General features: G+C 41.8%; 1 protein-coding gene across 1 annotated transcript in view; it reads right to left on the bottom strand.

Annotated features, from left to right (window-relative positions):
* COL7A1 (collagen type VII alpha 1 chain) overlaps nucleotides 1-20,382 on the bottom strand; it is a 199,897-nt gene that overhangs the window by 30,193 nt on the left and 149,322 nt on the right. The window contains 13 exon segments of the mRNA XM_054976386.1: nucleotides 140-175; nucleotides 2,140-2,349; nucleotides 3,027-3,158; nucleotides 4,406-4,441; nucleotides 6,617-6,664; nucleotides 8,848-8,883; nucleotides 9,230-9,265; nucleotides 9,856-9,960; nucleotides 13,723-13,758; nucleotides 14,186-14,221; nucleotides 14,428-14,472; nucleotides 14,871-14,942; nucleotides 17,588-17,623. Of these exon segments, the coding sequence (XP_054832361.1) occupies nucleotides 140-175; nucleotides 2,140-2,349; nucleotides 3,027-3,158; nucleotides 4,406-4,441; nucleotides 6,617-6,664; nucleotides 8,848-8,883; nucleotides 9,230-9,265; nucleotides 9,856-9,960; nucleotides 13,723-13,758; nucleotides 14,186-14,221; nucleotides 14,428-14,472; nucleotides 14,871-14,942; nucleotides 17,588-17,623 (864 nt within the window).

Here is a 20,382-nt window from a genome sequence, read left to right as displayed (position 1 = left end):
TCTGCATGTGTGAACACAACCACATCCAGAGTATGAATCTGAGATGCTTTAACACAGTGAGATCTGTAACCAGCATGCCAGCAAAATGCCACTGATATCTAAGTAAACATACACTTAATGATTACCTAGTATGACTCACCTGCTCTCCTCGATCACCTTTCTCACCCCGATCACCCTTGAATTAAAAAAAAGATTAGAAATAAATCTTGTCTTATCTGAAGGCCTCTCCCCACTAAAAACTGTATTTTATAATGAAAAATTAATATTTGAAGTTGGAATGATGGAAGATATTAACATTAGAAAACATTTACTTTAAGGAAACTTTTGAAGTAATAGCACAGTTTTAACTTATGAACAAGGAACAGCCATCATGGGAGATTAAAATTCCTAATATTATATATCATTATTTTCAGATTATACATACAGGGGCATATTCAACTTCCTGAATACTGCAACTTTCCTCTCCTGATACATTACCCCGATTTTGTTCTTTAGTATTAGTGAACACTCAGGAATACAAAAGGGGAAGAGGAGGGGGAGGGGCATCTACAGCAGTTAGAGAAATCAGTGGAAATTGCCACCCCCTCTTCCACTAGAAGAAATGTTGTTCTGTTAGAGGAACTGTACTACCATTGCTAAAAAAAACAAAACAGATTACAGAATAAATCTTTAAAATTATTAATGAAAGGGTTGATAAGCAATTTGTGTTGTAAACATTTGTTAAAACTTAGTGATATAATTTGCAATTTTCAAAAGAAAAGTGAAAAAAATGAGTTACTATGATTTTAGTGAACAGAAATGGATCTGTTTTTGACAATCTAAATTAATATTAACTAATTTAAGCAATATCTTTTATAAAACCCAATTTCAATAGTACTTAACACCATATAAATTGAACCCTATACATAACCCAGCATTAGTTATCTGCTACTGATCTTAGAGACAACACGGGATTGATTTTCTATATATATTCTAGACATGCTCAATAATAGAGGAGTTCTGTTGGATTATTTAAAGGGCAAAGTTGAGGATGTAGATTTAGAAACTGTTATAAATCTTATTACAACAGCCAGAATAGGTATTTCCTTTTATGGGAAAAATTCGGAGCCACATCTCAGAATGATCCAGAAGGATATGAGGTATTACTATTGTGTCTTCAAAAGATAGGCATTGTGTCTCAAACAAATATAGTTACATAAAAGTGGGAAGTGGTCATAATTAACTGGAAAAAATCGAGATAACCATATATAATGGCTTGAATCCCACTGAAAACATCCCCTGGTGGAGGGATCTCCATTAGTGAAGCAGAAATATCTCTCCTCCCAGTGCAGCCCCAAATGCTGCTTGAAATGCTGCTCTTTTGGGGCAGGGGACCCCTAGAAAAAATTGAAAGGGGAATTAGGGGTCTGCTGGGGGACAGGGGAAATCAGTAAGTATCTCCCCCTTCCATCAGCAGAAATCCTTTGCAAGACCTAACCCATATTTTATCAACACTGAAATTTTAAAATGGATCTCACCTTATCTTTATTACGTATAATTGTGATGATTACCTTTTCTACTTTATTATTGTTTAGCTTATGGTTGTATCTTTTCCTATTTCCATAATAAAGTTTAAAAAACAGGCAAGAGAAACGAGTAAGCTATCAACACAGTAGTGACATTTCCATCAACTGCACCTTTTTGTTGAGTTTAGAAAGAACTACAGTTTCATCAGGATTTCCAAAGAATTTGGAAGTTGTGCGTAATTTTATTACTTCTGTGTTGCAAGTTTACTGTGTGTGTTATCTAATTGTTTCATTTTGTTTTATTCCAGTATTATCGAGTAATTGCATTTCTTTCTAAGCTGCCTCGGATTTTTAGATAGGTGCAGTTGTACATTTTTTAATATATAAATGGAAAACACATGCCTGAAACTGTGTTCCCAGGATACACTCAGAATTTCCCCAAGATATTCCTATTTATGAATCTCCCCACCACTCCATGCACTGCCTCTTCCACATGCCAAGATCCCAGGAGCAAAGTCATAAAATGTGATCACTGGAAGGATAGACCATAGTTACTTGCTGCTGTATAGCCTCCTGTCACATCTGGGGACTTATTATTTAAAGGGCAGTTTTACATTTCCTATCCTTGACTCACCTTTTCTCCAGGTCTCCCAGCTTCTCCAAGTTCTCCAGCCCGTCCTGGTACCCCTGGAATCCCAGGTTTCCCAGGCTCTCCTGGTTGACCAGGTGGCCCTTCTAGTCCTCGCTCTCCAATGGCTCGTCCTATTGGACCTTGTGGACCGGATGGACCTTGTTCTCCTTTATCTCCTTTTGACCCTCTCTCTCCAGGAAATCCAATGACACCCTGCAAGAAACACAAATTTGTGTAGCCTCGGATTAGATTTCTCTGCAGAAGATTTTCAGAGACATGTGTGTATGCCAATGTGAGTGTGCCAAATAATGCTACTTGCTATTGAGTTTAATAATTGGAACAGAATTTGATTCTTTCCTCAGGGAGGGTGACAACTAAACAAATGGCAACAATTCATCTTCTACTGTTAATTGGTGACTTCACATACATGGAGGATAAATTTGGGAAGCTCATAGTTCTTATTCAATTATACCTGTCTATTGCATGTTTTACACTACAAAATCCTAAAAGCTTCTTATAAATCTGCTTTGAGTCTCAGTGAGAAAGGTGGACTATAAATGACACAAATAAATAAAAATAAATTAAAAAATTCAACATTTCCCCATAGAATTAAAATGTTCTGGTTGCAAAATCAGTAAATTAGTTTCCTGAGAATCTCTGTGGTGAACTTTTCCAAAAATAATAAAATTACAACAATGGGGTTCAACTAATGCCAATTCTAATTAGAATCCATTTTAGTTCTACTTCAGATGCAGGCCCACTGACCTTGTTAAGAAAGACTGCATAGATTGTTTTAGAGGTTTTTGCTTATATACCTTTTGTGTGAAGAGCCTCCTGCAAACTAGGCAAGCAGAAAAGGCTATAAAATAATTCTTGCACAAGCAGCTCACCTCTTTGCCTGGTGGCCCCCTTTCTCCTGGATCTCCTTTGTTACCTTTCAGGCCCCTTAGGCGATCAGGGACAGGCAAGAATTGATCAGCACTCCCATCATAGGCACCTGTGATCTCTCGCAATAAGGAAATCTGTGGGAAAGGGAGTTTGCTCATTGAAGCAATGGGAAGAAGAATATGTCTGCTCTCAATCTCTAATACAAAGTGTCACGACTCACGAGTACAGAAAGCCATCTACTTTTGAGCCTCTAGAAGAAGAGTAGGCAATCTTTTCGGTCTCAGTGCTACATGAAACACAATGTCTAGCTGTGCAGATGTTGGTGAGCTGGCAAACATGTGGTGAGAGAGATGTAAGGGTTACACGGACTACAGAAATGGCATCAGCTGAGGTGTGCAACAACACCTATTATTCCCAGTTCACAATCTGACACACTGAGAAGCCACACTGTAGGCCTACACAGAACGTACTATTATAGCAGAGCTGATGGAATTGACTGGGGATAGAACCAAAAGAAGTTCTGGTTGATGGCATCACCATGCCAGATTCAGCTGTGGTCTGGTATGGTTTGGCTCAAGTGCAACCTTGTTTTTGGGATGCAGTAAGGGTGCTGCTGCTGCACTGAACAAAATGGTCTGGCAAGTCACCATTTAGCATGCTAGGGGTTACCTTTATTAGAGAATGAGAAAAATTATCTAGCCCTTATTGTATGAGCCTTCCCATGTTCTCATTCATGTCTATGGTGTTTGATAATGAGACAAGAGAATCTGGAAAAGCACTGGTGTAATAGGAGGAGAAGTACAACGTCCTAGGATTGGAGCTGCCCTGAATCTGAGATAGTGAATTACAGTGGGGTGCTGTGAGGTGCATGTAATACTTATACCCTTGATAACATCGTAAACATCTGCCTGGAAAGGTATATTCCCCCTGGCATGTACACATTAAACCTATCTCACATGTCCTGGTTTACCATTAATTTTTACCTCAGTTTGAGCTTTTTTCAAAAAATAAACTTAATCCCTGCTCACTTTAAAAGCAAGCCATTTTGTCACAGACAGTTTATCTCATCTCTTAGTTTCTTAACCTAGGCTTGAGTGGGTTTATATCCAGATTCATAATGTATCTCCTAGAACCTTAATTCCTGTTGGGAATTCCCTGGTGTAGTAGAAGGAATGATGGAAAATTCTTTGAGTAGTATGTAGCCCCATACAACTGTCACACTCCACAATATTCTGCCATTCTGACATCTCTTGTGTTTTCTGCAGCAATCCATCCTGCCTTCAGCCACTCAAGACTCCAGTTTTCACTCAACTGCTTGACAGATACACATTGAAAAACATAGCTAGAATGTAAACAAGCAAACACAGCTTCTAATTTATACCTTAATACCATAGGTTTCCAGGGCACGTTCAACATTCTAGACAAAGAGAGTAAAGAAATGATCAGCAACAAGTTAAAACATTTCGTTCGAAATAAACAACAAGCATAAAATGTCTTCTATATGCCCTTCTGGAGAATACAGCCCGTCCTCCCCCCTTGCCCATCTTTGCTGTTTGCTATGGATGTTAATGAGCCCCACTGAGATATTCTAATGGAGTACATTTAGGGCACCAAGAAGTTACAGCAAATTAGGGTTGTACCTACCTGTAACTGTTGTTAATTGAGGTGTCTTCTGTGCAGGCACACAGTGGAACTGTGCATGCACAGACCAGCCACGGAAAAGATCTAGGGCTTTCTAAAAGTCTAGGAGCACCCCTCCTCCTCTTGGTGTTTTCCTGTCAAAATCATCACATGACCAGGAGGATGCGCACTATTCCCTCAGTTCTCTTGATGCTGCTCCTGGAGACTCCCCCAAGAAACTAAGGATCCAGAGAGTTGGCAACGAGGCAAGAGGAAGGGATATGTGTCTGCACAGAAGACCGCTTGATGAACAACAGTTACTAGTAGGTGCAACCCTGTTTTTATCTTTGTGGCTTCTGTGAAGTCCCAAACTGAGAAAGTAGCAAGTTCACTTACTGAAGGAGTTTGGTATGAAGAGACCATGAAGGATCACCTTCCCAACAGATGGTTAGCATCTTATTGAAATTCACCCAGAGGTGCTTATGAAAAAGCAGGGAGTGCTACATAATGTCTGTGCCAAAGTACATACAAGAATGTGGCAAGGAAAAACAGTGCTCTGATGGAGAGAGCTGTGCTAGGTAAAGGGTATTGAACAGTTATGCACTCAAGGCAGAGTGTGATAGTCTCAACCAACCTACAAAGGAAGGGTTGTATAAGGATACTGCAAGGGCCTTCTTGGAGCCAGAATGACTAATACAAATGATAGCATTGTGAGACATGAGGACTGAAAGCCAGCCTCTGGAAGGGAAAACTGGGCAGGGCACTGGACAGATTAACACTGTTAAACTTTATGAATGATTAGAACCAGGGGTCATTTCGTAGAAAAAGAGCTGCAGGAACTCATTAGCATAACTCATTAGCATATGCCACACCCCTTGCCATCACTGGAAGTGTGTCATTAGCATAATTGATTTGATCGGGCCCGAAATGGACTGGATTCAGTTGCTGCCAGGCGGGGGAGTGTTCCCCCACCTGGCAGTGGCCTGATCAGGGCCGTTTTGGCCCCAATCCAGGCCAAAATGGGCCCAAAATGGGCCCTGATCCCAGCTGTTTCGGCCCCGATCCCAGCGGAAATGGGCCGAAAATGGCCATTTTGGGCCCTTTTGGGCCCGGATTGGGGCCGAAACGGCCAGGATTGGGTCAGTGCCGGGCAGGGGAGGGTTCCCCCGCCCCAAATGGCCAAAAGTCAGGTGGGTGGGGCCACCTGACAGTGACCTTTTGGGGGAACTGCCGGAACTGTGTTCCGGTGCATTCCCCCTCCAAATGAGCCCTGGTTAGAACCCACCATGTCCTAATTTCATAGGTAGAAGTGCTGCAGTGCATACTAAAAATTAAGCACAAGGGAGGTTAATGAGGGGCTATCCTCTACTTGGAATATCTTTGGAAATCCAGTAAGGAAACGTTTAGAGTGTTTGAGTCCCAACCATTGGCCAGAATATAATCAATAACACAAGAAGCAGGGTCCAAATTCTGCTACAACCTAGGTAGAGACAATTATGCATTTAGAGGTACACAATATGGTAATCTAGGAGCGGCAGTTGCCATTTGTTACAGTTTAACCTTCACAATGCCACACACTACAGATGTTTACACTAGTTCTTCAACTGGCAGTCTGGAGAATTAGACTAATTCACCCTGATTATGGCAATCAGAAGCAATGTCACATAGAACTGGAAAAGGTAAAGTGCTATACAGTCTAAAGGGAAGATCACTGAGCCACAATGCCACCTCAGATTAACCAATGCAGTTCTACTACAGTGTGCCAAAGCAGAGAGGACATGCTGCAGAAAGATACCTGCAGAGCACTTAGTTCCAAATGATGCAAGCAGGTGAGTTGCAGTTTATACTTCAGGAGAAGACAATTCTGGCTCTGCTTGGTGTTTATGACCAAGGTAAAATGGAGGGAGGGAAATCTTGTAACACACTTTGCTTTATCAGATCTTCAAGATAAAACAATGTGACTGGTACTCACTGGTATGGTCCCAGGTTCACCTCGTGGTCCAGGCTCTCCAGGTCTCCCCTAATCAAAGTGAGGGGAGAAGAACAGAAGAAAATTAATGTATTTTTCTAACTCATTCAAGAAGCATGTAGCTTGGTTGTGTCACATAATACCTTGGAGGGAGAGATCACTGACAATCAAATGAAAAAGCTGCAGACAGGCTGCAGATAACTTTCGGTCTGAAGATAAGTGGCATCAGACCATAAAAACAGCTTTAAAAGTTGGAACCTTTCAGTTAAAGAGAAATACTTTGGCCTGGAAACTCAGAAGACAGTAAAGTAGGTGTCGGGCGAGCCTTGAGAGAAAGGGCATTCCAGAGGCACTGAAAAAGTCATTATCTCTGACTATTTGCCTCGCCTGTCCTTTGAGTATCAGACTCTATGCCATTTATGGTCTTAAAGGTAAGAACATCTGAATTGCCCACAGCCACAGAAGTGTAATCAGTGCAGAACTTTTGGCACGGGGTGATACCATCCATGTATCCAGCCCATAACAATAGCTGGACTGCCACATTTTGGACGTATTGAAATTTCCAGATATTATTGATCTGCATTGCTTTGCAACATGCCAGTGGGCTTTGTCTTTCCACAGTCTAGTACAGAGATGTGCACCTAACCCCCTAACCCCAGTATTTTTCAGATTTGGATATCAGAAAAGGCATAAAATCAGGGGCATTTGGGTCTCCCAATACTATTTCAGAATTCAGATTCAGAGGGTTTTTTTTGGATTCCAGAATTACTGGGTTACATTATTCCCTATGGGGAATTTTTTGAGGGATAGAATAGCTGTTGTTCAACCAAATGATACCAAAATTGCAGAGGACCTAGTGCTACCCATCCCCATAAAACCACTCCCAATTTTCAAGTGAATTGGACCAAGGAGTCCTGAACAAAGTGTCCCCAGCCATCCTACTTGTTTCCATTGTTTCTTATGATGGGGAAACTCAAACAAGCCATAGCCAAATGCACAAGAGAAACCACTGGCCAAAAGCCTTCAATGCAATCAGAACAACAAGCCTGGTAGAACTACTGTCAAACCAGAGAATCCAAGCCAAACCAATATGGTGTTTTTAAAAAAATACCTGATCCCTCACCTAAAGTAGTAATTAAAACAATCAGAAACTTTCTTTCTAACCGGCAGCACTTCCACTTTTAAAAACCAACAGGAACACACTAGTACTCCATGAAACCAATCTCTCCCAACACAATACAGAAATATCTTTACAACTACAGCATAACAATAATAAAACTGTAAGCAGAAGAAAGCAAAAAGATAAACTTTCTAAAACAGTAACAGCTTGGAAGATCCCCCCCTCCCCACCAAAGCACAAACCAATCCTTTAAAAATTAGAAAGTGTTTTGAAACAGAAATGTAAATTCTAAAACAAACCAAAGAAGAGAACTGAACACAAGCCTTTTAAATCATTTTAGAACAAGCATAGAACAAAACTATTTTTAAAAGAACTGGAGGGGGTGGCTGCCCCTCCATTACACCCACCTAGCAAAAAGAAATATTATTTTGAAACAAATTCCACCAGACCTGAAGATGTCCAGTAGGCAGAGAACAAAGTCTTTCCAGGCAGGCAGCAAACAGCAGAAATCCAAAGCAGACCAGAGCAGCTGCAGCAAATAGCAGTGCACTTCAAAAAAAAAATCTAGCTTTGAAATGTAGCTGCTTTTATCATCTTTTTCCTATGCTCAGGGCCATGGAGGGATGTGAGAATTGTCATGACTGGCAGACAGTTCAAGTACTCCCTTTAATGTCTGAACCTATTGCAGCTGCCTCCCTTCTCTCCTCCCTCCCATTGCCAGGGGACCCTGGGAAAGGGGAGAAAAATAGTCTTGGGACTGCCCCAAATGTTCCTAGTTCCAAACATTTCTGGGATTTTTCAGGAATCAATATTTAGTGTTCTGAACCCAGAATACTTTTTTGGCTGGTTGGAATACACTTCGAAATACTGTTATTTTCAGGTTATATTATCAGACTGGAAATACATATTCCTAGGTCTAGCACATTCAATTCTCTACTCAGCCTTGAAGATCACTAGATGACACTGAGCCAGTCATTCTCTCTTAGCATAAGGTACCTCAAAGGACTGCTGTGAGAATGGAAAGAATAACCCATACCAGAATAGCCTCTTGCACCTCTGAAAAGCAGGTAAATTCTGCACTATCCAATGCCTTGGGGTACTCATAGGTACTTACCTGCTCTCCTTTGGATCCAGTCTCCCCTCTATCCCCCTGAAAAAGAATGAGCATGAGAACTTGAAGCCAGGATTATCATACTACAGGGAGAAATTTAGGTCTGCCTCCAGGTGAAAAGTCCCAAGCACTGGAATGATGCAACCCAGTTGTGGTATTCTGAGGAGTCTACACAGTATGCTTCCCCCAACCCCTCTGATGGAAGTGGTCCCATTCTATGTTGAAACTGTGAAGTGCTGCCCACCCTTTCAGAGCTGAATCTTCATCTCCCAGAGAGAGATGGGTAAATATGTATGCCTTGCGGTCAGGGATAGGTCAACTGCCATAGAAACATATATGCCCTAGCTGACAACATCAGGTATAGACCTGAGGAAGAGGTGCCTACCTTTTGTCCTGACATTCCAGGGAGACCGGGCATGCCCTATAAACAGCAACAAAGAGATATGACCGAATCAGAGGCACTAAATAAGTGTAGTCAATATGGGTTCTGCCCAAACTATCAGAGTAAGAAGACAGGTCCATCAATGGCTTCTAGGCATAGTCAGCAAAGGGACCTCCATATACAGAGGCAGCAAACCTCTGAATATCATTATTTGGAGGCAGCATTAGGGGAAGGCCTTGGCCTCTGTGCTCTGCAGGGTTAACTGGCTGGCCTCTGTATGAGAGAGGATGCTGGACCAGATCCAGCATCCTCTGATCCAGCAACATTCAACTTATGGTCTTAGAAGGTTTTTTTAATGTACATTTCAGACAAGACCTAATTCTTCTCTAAGACCACAAATACAGTTAAGAGCTCTGGCCTTTCTGAACTGCCAAGCAACCCAAAGCAACCACAGGATCAGTTTCCAGCTCTGATTTCAGCTTCTTAGTACAGCCTTCTGCTATTCCCTTGCCCTTGCTGAGATTTAGTTTTCACATCCAATAGCTATTGGTTCAACTTTCTCTAAGAAGCAAAAAACGCCCAAGAGGAGCTAAAATAAGGTGACATACGTTGAGCAGAAGGCTACCTACCTGGCCTGGTGGACCCACTTGACCAGGCACACCAGGAACACCTGGTGATCCTACAGGCCCTGGGGGCCCATTGCTCCCTCGTTCTCCTTTAATACCTTCCCGACCCTGCAAACAATGAACAACTGCAGTCTAGTTAATAGATACAAGGAACAGCCTTATTTATTATTACAGTACTTATAGCTTGCATTTCCTTATGACTTAAAAATCATAATTAAAAGAATCATAATTAAAAGAATCACAACGTAAAAAACCCAGAAACAACAAAAATACTTGTAATTTAAACTCCATTAAAAGCCAGGGCAGATAAAATGGCCTTGGAGTGCATCCCCTGCCTCCTCAGCCTGCACCACAAAGTGAGCACTGCAATGGAGAAGGCATAGGATCTGGCTGATGCCAAGAAGCTGCCTTGTGGGGAACAGCTAGTAGGTGGCAACCGGACAACAGTAGCTGGTGCACAGAGACATATGGGAGGAGAATGTCCTTCAGATATGTAGGTCCTAGGCCATGAAGGGCTTTAAAGCACCTTGAATTGGTCTTGGAAATGAACTGGTAGCAAATGTAGGGATTTTAAGATAGGCAAGACATGTTCCCATCAGCTAACCACTAACAGTAATCAGGCTGCCACATTCTGAACCAGCTGAAGTTTCTGAGAGCCAAACTAAAAGTGACGTCTTACACAGGTTGGACACTAGTCGGCTTCCCTCAAGTTTTGATGGGAAATGTAGGCATCCTGGTCTTGCAGCTGTAATGGAGAGCCAAGCTGTAAAACCAGGATGCCTACATTTCCCATCAAAACTTGAGAGAAGCCAACTAGTGTCCAACCTGTGTAAGACGTCACTTGTAGTTTGGCTCTGAGTTCTTCAAAGGCATCTAAAACATCAGGCTCTCCAGCCAGTATTACCTCTTATCCAGATTCAGATTCAGCTTGTACTATCTTAGCCACATGACCATAGCCTCAAAGCACTGGTTCAGAGCCAGGACAGATACACTAGGAGTTATTATTAGAGTTAGGCAGTTGGTCCATGTGAAGAAAAGCCCTCCAACCTAGAATTCAATTTCAGTAATTGTGGCTGCACTCTATACATGTTCCAGAAACTTTAATGCTGGTAGAGTGACAAAAGGAAAATTATAGGAGGGAGGTAAGTCATCTTTCTCTCAAGCACAAAACATTTCAGCAGAACAAAAGGTTTACCATTTAACACCTTAGTCAGAATGTCAAACCTATGTACAGAGACTAGGACTGAGGAAGCCAAACATTAGATTGTATGATCCCTTCCTTGTGAGGAAGAAAGGAATTACTCCAAAGGTGGGATGGACTTCTAAAACAGAGATTATAAATTCTATGGAGGCACCAGTGATTCTCTCTTCTCTTTCGTTTGCCTCTTACTAGGAACATCATCAACTTGCTAAGACGTAAAAGGCTTAGCTTTTGGACTCAATTTTGACCACATGTTGAGGGATAATGAGGATAAGCCCTTAAACTGAAGGACAGAGATAATGAAGGACTTTTAAATTGCTGTAACTTTGGCTGATTCCGCACACGTTGGATAATGCACTTCCAATCCTCTTTATAGATCATTTGGAATGGATTTTTTTCATGTGCGGAACAAAAAATCCACCTCAAATGATTAATAAAGTGCATTGAAAGTGCATTATCTAACGTGTGCGGAATTTCAAGAGTTAATAGCCTATCCTAGCATCATTAGAGTATGTCTAGAGATAGAGGACCAGATGCTTGTACAGATCATATGTGCACTTTTTATTTATTAAATTTTCTTATAATTTGAATGCTTGAGGCCTGATCTTTGTCCCTGATTCAGCCACATTTTTGGTAAATGGGAGGCGATGTGCATGAGCACACCATTCTCAAAGTGAGAAGCTGTGAAAGTGTAATGCAGATCTCTGCATTAGCTAGGATCAGCGAAATGGAGTCACAGCAAATAGATGGAGTCTTCAAATGGCCATGGGATAAAGCAGATCTGACTCCTCCCACAGGACAAATGGAAAGCAGTGTACTTAAAAGTCTTTACTTGTCTAACCAGACAGGAAGACACTGTATTCAGCTGTTCACATATTTATTCCTCATCTGATTAGACAAGTAAAGACTTTTAAGTACACCCGCTTTCCATTTGTCCTGCAAGATTACTGAGAAGGGGGGGATTGATGATATTGTTGTGCATCATCGAGTATTGTGTGCCATTCTTTGTCATATTTAATATTTAGTAATATTTATTGATATTTATTGTTATTATATTTATTGATGCTAGATCCAGTTGTTAATGGTTATGAGTATATATAGAATGTAATTCACTTATGAGCACTTTGCACTTTATAAATTGGATATTATACCAATACTAAGATATATTTTGTTGATTGGTACTCTACAGGGGACTATTGTTCCTAGTAGTTTGGTTGTTTACCAAAAGTCGATACAAAAAAGGGGGATAGTCTCCTAAATACAATCAAGAGAGGGGACAAAATATCCAAAGAGACTATACAAAATAGATTTATCAATCACAAACATTCAATATGCATTTACATAATTAAGGAGTTCATTCATAATTTGCCAACTTTTAAATATGAACAACCAAGCTGGTATTAAGCAGTGTCCATCCCATATATAATACTTTCTCTTCAAGCGTCCTTCCAAAATATCTTTCAGGCAACAGACCATCGTGGCCACGTAGGTTCTAGCCAATGCACAACAATGCTCATGGAGGGAGAACCGCTCCCGGAGAGTTGGCAATGGGTGCGCCAGCGTTAATCACATCCTGTCTCGCTCCACTTTGCTTCTTCACTAGCCTCTTTAAAGTGCAATATAGTCCTTCACAAGTTACAATGCATTGATAATGACTTAATATTGGATATTGAGTAATTATTAATGCATTGTAACTTGCTGTGAAGTCTTATATGCCAAACTGCACATCAACTAGAATGTGTGTTGGGGGAGGGGAGACAGCAATGTTGTTTTTTTCTCACTCTCAGATGTACACAGACACTCACACTGAAGCTTTCCCCCTCTATGTATTACATGTGGCCTGGATACTATGCTGTTACATGTGAATCAGGAATTGCAGGAATATCCTGCAAAGGCTAAAAAGCAAAAAACCTGTCTGAGCCATCTAGATTACTCAGCAAGCACAGCTAAATAGCTTTGGTTGTTTTGCCATTTCAACAGGGAAACGTTCTACCACCTGAAATCCAACCCATTCCTATGCATGTTTGGTGGTGGTGGAGAGTGCCATCACGTCATAGCTGATTTATGGTGACAATCACTGGGGTTTTAATGGCAAGAGACTAACAGAGGTGGCTTGCTGTTGTCTGCCTCTTCAACACTGGTCTTTGTTGGAGGTCTCCCATTCAATTACTAAGCAAGGCGGACCCTACTTAGGTACCAAGATCTGACGAGATGAGGCCTGCCTGGGCTATCCAGGTCAGGGTTATGTATATTTATTCAGAAACAAGTTCCACTCCACTGGGCATATGCCCACATATGAATGTATGGGATTGCAGATCAATTCACACAATAGCATAAGGGTATGTAATCATCTCGAATTTTTAGAGAAGGGGGAAGGTAGAAATAAGCAAAAGTTTCATAAGGTAAAAAGACATAAGTGACACCATAATGGCAGAGACTCAGAAGTCTCTGCTATTAATCCTATGATACAGGTCAGGAGTCTGGCTCTGACAGAGAAAAGATGCCTTGTTGCTATATGTTAAACATGAGATGGCATGAGAAAATGTACATGGGTGCCAAGATAAGGTCTCCATGAAGAAGTAGAAGAGAAGTGTACGAGTCTTTGAGGGGATGAGGGTAGCAGCCTAAAAGTTAGTTAAATGTAGGTATTTTAGGGCAGCAGTACTTACATCTCTGCCAGGGTCTCCAGCTTCACCTTTATCCCCCTGATTGAAATGAGAAAAATATACAAATATAACTGCGTAATATGGACAAAACTAAGCTATTCTTGCTCCTTTCCTTTTGTCTTCTTTGCACAAGGATAGCAGAGCCTCCTTGGACCTTACATGCATTTCTGCATGCTTCACTGACATCCCAAAGGACAGTCTGATCAATACCAGGGAAGTTATTGAGCAGGCATCCAATCATTTTGACAGCAAAAAGTCAAAATGATATTGTATTTCTTTTAAAATTACATCTGAAATGTGTTATTCAATGCAAGAAAAATCATGATCTTTCTGGAATCTACTGCTTGAAGCAACTACTGCTTCTTGCTTCATGGTGAAGCCACCCTTGTCTCCTGCTAGCTACAGGAAGACTGGTCAAGAGATGGAGGTCTGGCTAACACAGTGAGGGTTCGTGCAGGGCTTTTACCTTCCTGCCATCTTCTCCTGGTGTTCCATCTTCACCCTGGAGAATAAAATAGTGCATTCATATTTGCATTAGAAGCTCTACTTAAAGGCATGGGTTCTAATCTCCCATCTGTTTATTTGCTATGAAATTAATTAAAACGTGGCACACTGTACTTGCCACCACTTCCTTCCACAGTACAGTCCCTTGCCTCTCAGAGCCCAGGTCTCACTTCTCCAGTTGGCAGAATCGGATCTGCTACTTACATTTTTCCCATTCAGTCCAGGTTTGCCATCATCACCAGGCTTTCCCTGAGAAAGAAACAAGTTATTAACTAAGCAAGAGTTTTCCCTAGGATGAAAGAACAATAAGCTACACAGAGGCCCCATCGTTGCTGCTTTCAGAGGAAGAATACAGCTTATGACACCATTTTCCACCTCCGGCTTCTCTGGAAAGCTAGCAACAAAGCAGGCCCAGCCTTATCATCACATCTCCTTAGAAAGAGTAGATCCATCTACAAACTTACGGCTGTATGTAAAATTGGCATTTAGGGAGGGGTATGGAACAGGAGCAATAGCTCAGCAAAAATCCTTGGGGGGGGAATAAGTGTGTGTGTGTGTGCGTGCATGAGAGAAACAAATCAGCCCAATATCCAATTGGCAGTAGATACTGAACAGCTATCTGGTGTGTTTTCAACCACATTACTCACAGGCAACCCTGTAGGCCCTGGCAGGCCGAGTGCTCCAAGAGGACCCTGTTCACCACGCAGACCAGGAAGTCCCTACAAATAAAATAAAATAAAAGGTGAAAAGAAGACCCAGCTGGACTGCAGAGTACAGAACTATCCCATCTCTTCTTGGGATACAGTATCTGAGTCTAGCATCACAAAATGTTCTTCAGGACAGGCAAGACAGCCTGGACATCACAATTAAGGGTTTCAAAAGTCAACTGAAAGCCTTAAATCCTAAGGGATTTTTGCCTTTAAGTCTCAATAAGCAGAGAAATGATCATGGACTGTGTTCCAGGGAGTTAAGAAAGAAAAGCAGTTAACACGTGATCAATGCTCTACTCTGAGAGGTCCGCTTCTAAGCAATACCTCACTACTGAAACAGGGCTGCAGGAAGGAGCATCAGTGTTTGAACCAGGGGCATGGGATACAGGTACAGGATTTGAGGGGAAAGCTGGATTTTTTGCCCAACTGGCTAAATATGATTTTTCAGGAAAAAAGGGGAAGCCTCCGTGTAAAGACCAAAAGAATAGAAGGGGGGAAATCCCAGGGAGACAATCCTAAACAAACAAATTGTTCTAATTTATATTATTAGTACAAGTATTTAGTGCACCATGTGAAAGTGATAATCATTCTATTCATAAATCCATACATAGAGTTTATAATTCTGTTCTCAGTCTTTCCTAGGTCAGAACCAAAGAAGAATGCCACGGTGAATCCTCTGGCGTTTACAAGGCAGGATTGCAGCCAGAATGCCACAATGAATCCTCCAGCATCTCAAAGGCAGAGTAACAGCAATTAACAAGAAGGCAATTAATATGAGGCTACAAGCTTGCCAGCTTGAAATCCGCTCGTTTCAATACTCTTCTTCCTGGCCAATATTTATACCATCTTCCATCTAGTTCTAAAGTCTCTTGTGAGTGTTTGTAAACAGTGCATTGGTAGGTTTTTTTAGCTTAGTGCACAGAAAAAACCTACCAATGCACAATTTATAAACACTGATGAGAGACTTTAGAACTAGATGGAAGATGGTATAAATATCGGCCAGGAAGAAGAGTATTGAAATGAGCGGATTTCAAGCGGATTTCAAGCCGGCAAGCTCGTAGCCTCATATTAATTGCCTTCTTGTTAACTGCTGTTACTCTGCCTTTGAGATGTGGCGTTTGTTTCATTGTGGCGTTCTTCTTGTTCCTGATCAAAGGAAAGACTGAGACAGGACTTAAAATTCTTATTGCCTTTTTGTTAAGGGCTGCAATTCTGCCTTGTAAACACCAAAGGATTCACAGTGGCATTCTTCTTCGGTTCTGATCTAGGAAAGACTGAGAACAGAATTATATAAACTATGTATTGATTTATGAATAGAATGATTGTTACTTTCACACTGTGCACTAACTACTTGTAATAATAATATAAATTAGAACAATTTGTTTGTTTATGATTGTCTCCCTGGGGTTTTCCCCCTTCTATTCTTTAAATCTGATTTTTCCCAAATCAAATCAGGAATTCCTAGATCTGATCCAGGAACTCAGATCTGGACCCTGAATAAATCCCAGTTAAACTGGGTTTATTTGGGAAATGTTGCTTTGGCTTCAGCTGGCTCCATCCTGGGCTTCTCCTACATTTTTTCCAAGAAAGGAGGGGAAGGAGAGAAGGGGAAATTAGGCAGAGGCAGGATGGAGGAAGAGTGAGGCAGGGAGGGAGGAGTGTGTGGCCAATCTGTGCAGAAGCGCTCATTGTCCACCTGGCTTCTGTGAATGACACTGGTTTAGTTGGGCTAAGTTGCAGCAGTGTCCCTTGCTTCAGTTTGGTTTGGGTAGAATTCTCTGTTTTGTCATGATTCTCTGGTTTGATGTTGGTCTCCTTGATTCACTTTAGTTCTGGAGGGATTCTATCCATTCCCTTCTTTCAGTTTTGTTTGGGTGGAATTCTCTGTTTTGACATGATTCACTGGTTTGATGTTGGTCCCGCTCTGCTTTGGTTCTGGGGGGATTCATTCCCTTGCTTCAGTTTGGTTCTGCTGGGCTTTTCTGGGTTGAGCTTGCATTTGGGAGTGTGCCTCTGGCCAGTGGCAGCCCTGCTCCTGTGTGTTTCTTCCTGGGAGCCAGCTTGGAAATGTTCCCAATATGGGAAACAATAGAGACTGGCTGGGCAACTTCATCAGGGGGCACTTATATTGGAGGGGGCATCAGTTTGGTTCTGTTTGGCTTTCTGTGTGTTGAACTTGCACAAGGGAGTGTGTCTTAACCATGGCAGCCTTGTCCCAGTCTGTTTCTGCAGTGGAAGTCAGCTTTGAATTCCCCCCCCCCATATGTAGGAAACAATGGAGAGTGGCTAGGGGCACCTTTTTCAGGAGCCCAAAGAATTGAACCCGTGTTCAATCTTCCTGAAATTTGGGGTTCTTTACTGGAAAGTCAGGAATAGGTTCCTTGTAAATTTGGTGGAGTTTGCTTGAAAAATGCCCTCCCCCAGCCCCCCAGATAGCCTCTGGATAGGACCTCCATAGAAAAAAATGCCCGTATAAATCTGAGATTCTCTAATCTCACCAAACAGTATTAGAGAACTTTACTCGGATTTCAGGGAACCTGGATTTTTTTTTTTGTTTCCCTGAACCCATACCCAGAATTACTGGATTTTTAAAATACACACTCCTAGTTTGAGCCCCATACTCGTATGCCTTGATGCAGAGCTCTCATACTTACATCTCTGCCTGGGTCACCCTGTTTTCCTGGGTCACCCTAGAAAAAAAAAAGAAACAAACTGTGGATATAATTAGGAGTCAGGAAATAGCCTATATTTCATGCCTGTATTATATCAGTAGAGGTTACATGAGGTAATACCCCACTAAATCATGGCAGCATAACAGGAAGTACTATTCCCATAGAAACTCTATATTGCTCAATATAATATTATGAAGATAGATAATAACAGCGAACTTGAGCCAAATGGACTATACCTATGCATCTCTAGTCACCTAACTACGTCACTGCAGTCAACAGTTTACAAAGAACAACACTAACGTTCCACCAACAAGTTAAAGGAATTTTGTAGTACCTTGGTGCATTTGCTTTGTATACTTATGTTGTCAGGGAACAATGACGAGGTGATGAATCCCAATGGCAATGAGCAATTGTAGAGGCCAGTGGGCTCAGAATCCAGTTGTGAAATGCTGCCATTTCAATCTTTTCTGCCTAGATCTTAAGACAACTAAAGCAGACTTGCAGGCAAGAATCATTTGCCATAACTTATACTTGTTGAATCCCTCCCCTCCAACTTCCTCTGCATCTATGAGACACACAAAAATCTGACTGTGATGTCATAGAAACAAAGCTCCTTTCTTACCACAAAATTTGAATCAGATTTCATAAAGGACAAACATATGTGATCAAGACAGAAGAATTACTTAGGACTATTCAAGGACACACAATGAATAAATATTTTAACTCCTTTTTAAGAGTAACAGAACAAAGTCAAATGGTGGCCCAATTAAAACGAAGTTAGGTTTGTGTACAAGTATGAAAATTTGTAAGTTTTAATAGAATATCACTGAGGATGGAAAAATATGCTCTTTTTTGTTTCTGCATGTTGTAATCATACCACTTAACATCTGACCTTGGTAAATTAATAAAAACTCTTATTAAAGACAGAATTATAGTAAAAACTTTTTTATCTGGCTCTTGTTATCCAGAATGCTGAGTTAACTAATATAGCTCAAGATGGGTAGCCATGTTAGTCTGTCTGCAGTGGTAGAAAAGAGCAAAAGTCCAGTAGCACCTATAAGACTAACAAAATTTGGAGTAAGATATGAACTTTCTTGAGCCACAGCTCACTTGAGATACAGCTAGAATGTCAGTCCATCTGTCCTTATATCTTGGAGAGTTGAGTGATTACAGAAACCGAATGACCAGCTATTATCATTTGGCTTCTGTAATCACTCCACTCCCCAAGACACAAGGACAGATGGACTCACATTCTAGCTGTATGTGGAGAAGTGAGCTGTGGCTCATGAAAGCTCATTCCTGTCAGACGGGCAAGCCAGCCTGTCTGCCATGACTGTGAATGCATGTCTACTGGGGGAGGATGGGCTTTCTTCCTGTAGTGTAGCTTCCTTCACTATGCCTATGCTTTGCTAAACTATGCTTTGCTAAGAGACCTTATCAGTACAGCTGGTAGTGTGTGGGAACCAGGCGTGGGAACTTCGGCCGGGCATCTTTTGCAGGACTTTCGCTGACTTCAACTGACTTGTTTGGACTGGGGGAGGGGAACTGGAGTATAACCTCTCGCGGAAGACTGTACTTCAGCATTCTGGGCAAAATGTCAGGCCTGGCTAGGGGATTCTCTCAGACTCTCCACTTCATCCAACACAGTGGTATGAGTTAAAAGGGTCTTTATTCAGATAAAACTCCCTAGAAGTGCACTGATACATAGAGATTGCCCAGAATGCTGAAGTACAGTCCTAGATATGAAACAAAGACCACCCCAGTGGGAATTGGGGGACATGGGGAGGAAAGAACTTTTGTGGTCAGCCCCGCCACCAAGTTCCCCCGGTGTTTGGACTAAGGTGGCTGTGGGACCACGACCACTACGTGAGCTGGAAGGCTGGGGAGCTGTTTTCTCCTTCTGAAGCTTGCCAAAACCATGTCTGGGACGTCAAGTGGGGCCAAAACCCTCCCCCTCTTCCAGAGACTGTGTGTTTAACTATGGAGGAGAGGGAGAGCATTCCTCCAGAATACCAGGACTTAAGTCAAGTGTTTGAAGAGGAGGAGGCGGATGAATTACCTCCTCACAGAGCTACAGACTGTGCAATCGAGCTGATCCCAGGGACTAAATTACCAAAGGGGAAAATTTACTCGATGAGCCTGGGAGAAAGAGTGGAGTTGCATAAGTTCATTGATAAAAACCTGGCACAAGGTTTCATCTGGCCAGCTAGCTCCCCCCATGCCATCCCTGTGCTATTCAGAAAGAAAAAGGACGGGGGCTTGTGATTGTGCACAGACTATAGAGGAATCAATCGGGCCCCTGGAGTGTTTATGAATTTAAGTAATGAAGTTCTCCACAAGCACCTTTATAAAGGAGTGATTGTTTACTTTGATGATGTGATGGTGTATTCAGAGAATTATGAATCCCATGTGAAATTGGTGCAGGAGGTACTAAAAACCCTGTACCAACACAAATTGTATGTAAAACAGGGATGGATCTGACTAAAGTGGAAGCTGTACTCAGATGGGAAGCTCCTCAAACAAGGCGGCAGCTACAGTCATTTCTGGGGTTTGCTAACTTCTACTGACCCTTCATAAAATTTTTTGCTCAAGTAGCCTTGCCACTTAAAGACTTACTAAAAACTAAGGGGAAGGGTGCTGGGAAAGTAAAACCAAGCATTAAACTACCCTGGTTTGAGGAATGCCAAGCAGCCTTTGAGGAATTAAAAGCTCGCTTCACCTCCAAACGTGTGTTGCGCCATCCCGATGAGAGCCGCCGCCTGTTTGTGATACAGATG

Source organism: Eublepharis macularius, chromosome 4, assembly GCF_028583425.1.
Source record: "Eublepharis macularius isolate TG4126 chromosome 4, MPM_Emac_v1.0, whole genome shotgun sequence".
Lineage (NCBI taxonomy): Eukaryota > Metazoa > Chordata > Lepidosauria > Squamata > Eublepharidae > Eublepharis > Eublepharis macularius.
This window is presented reverse-complemented; position numbering and strand designations above follow the sequence as displayed.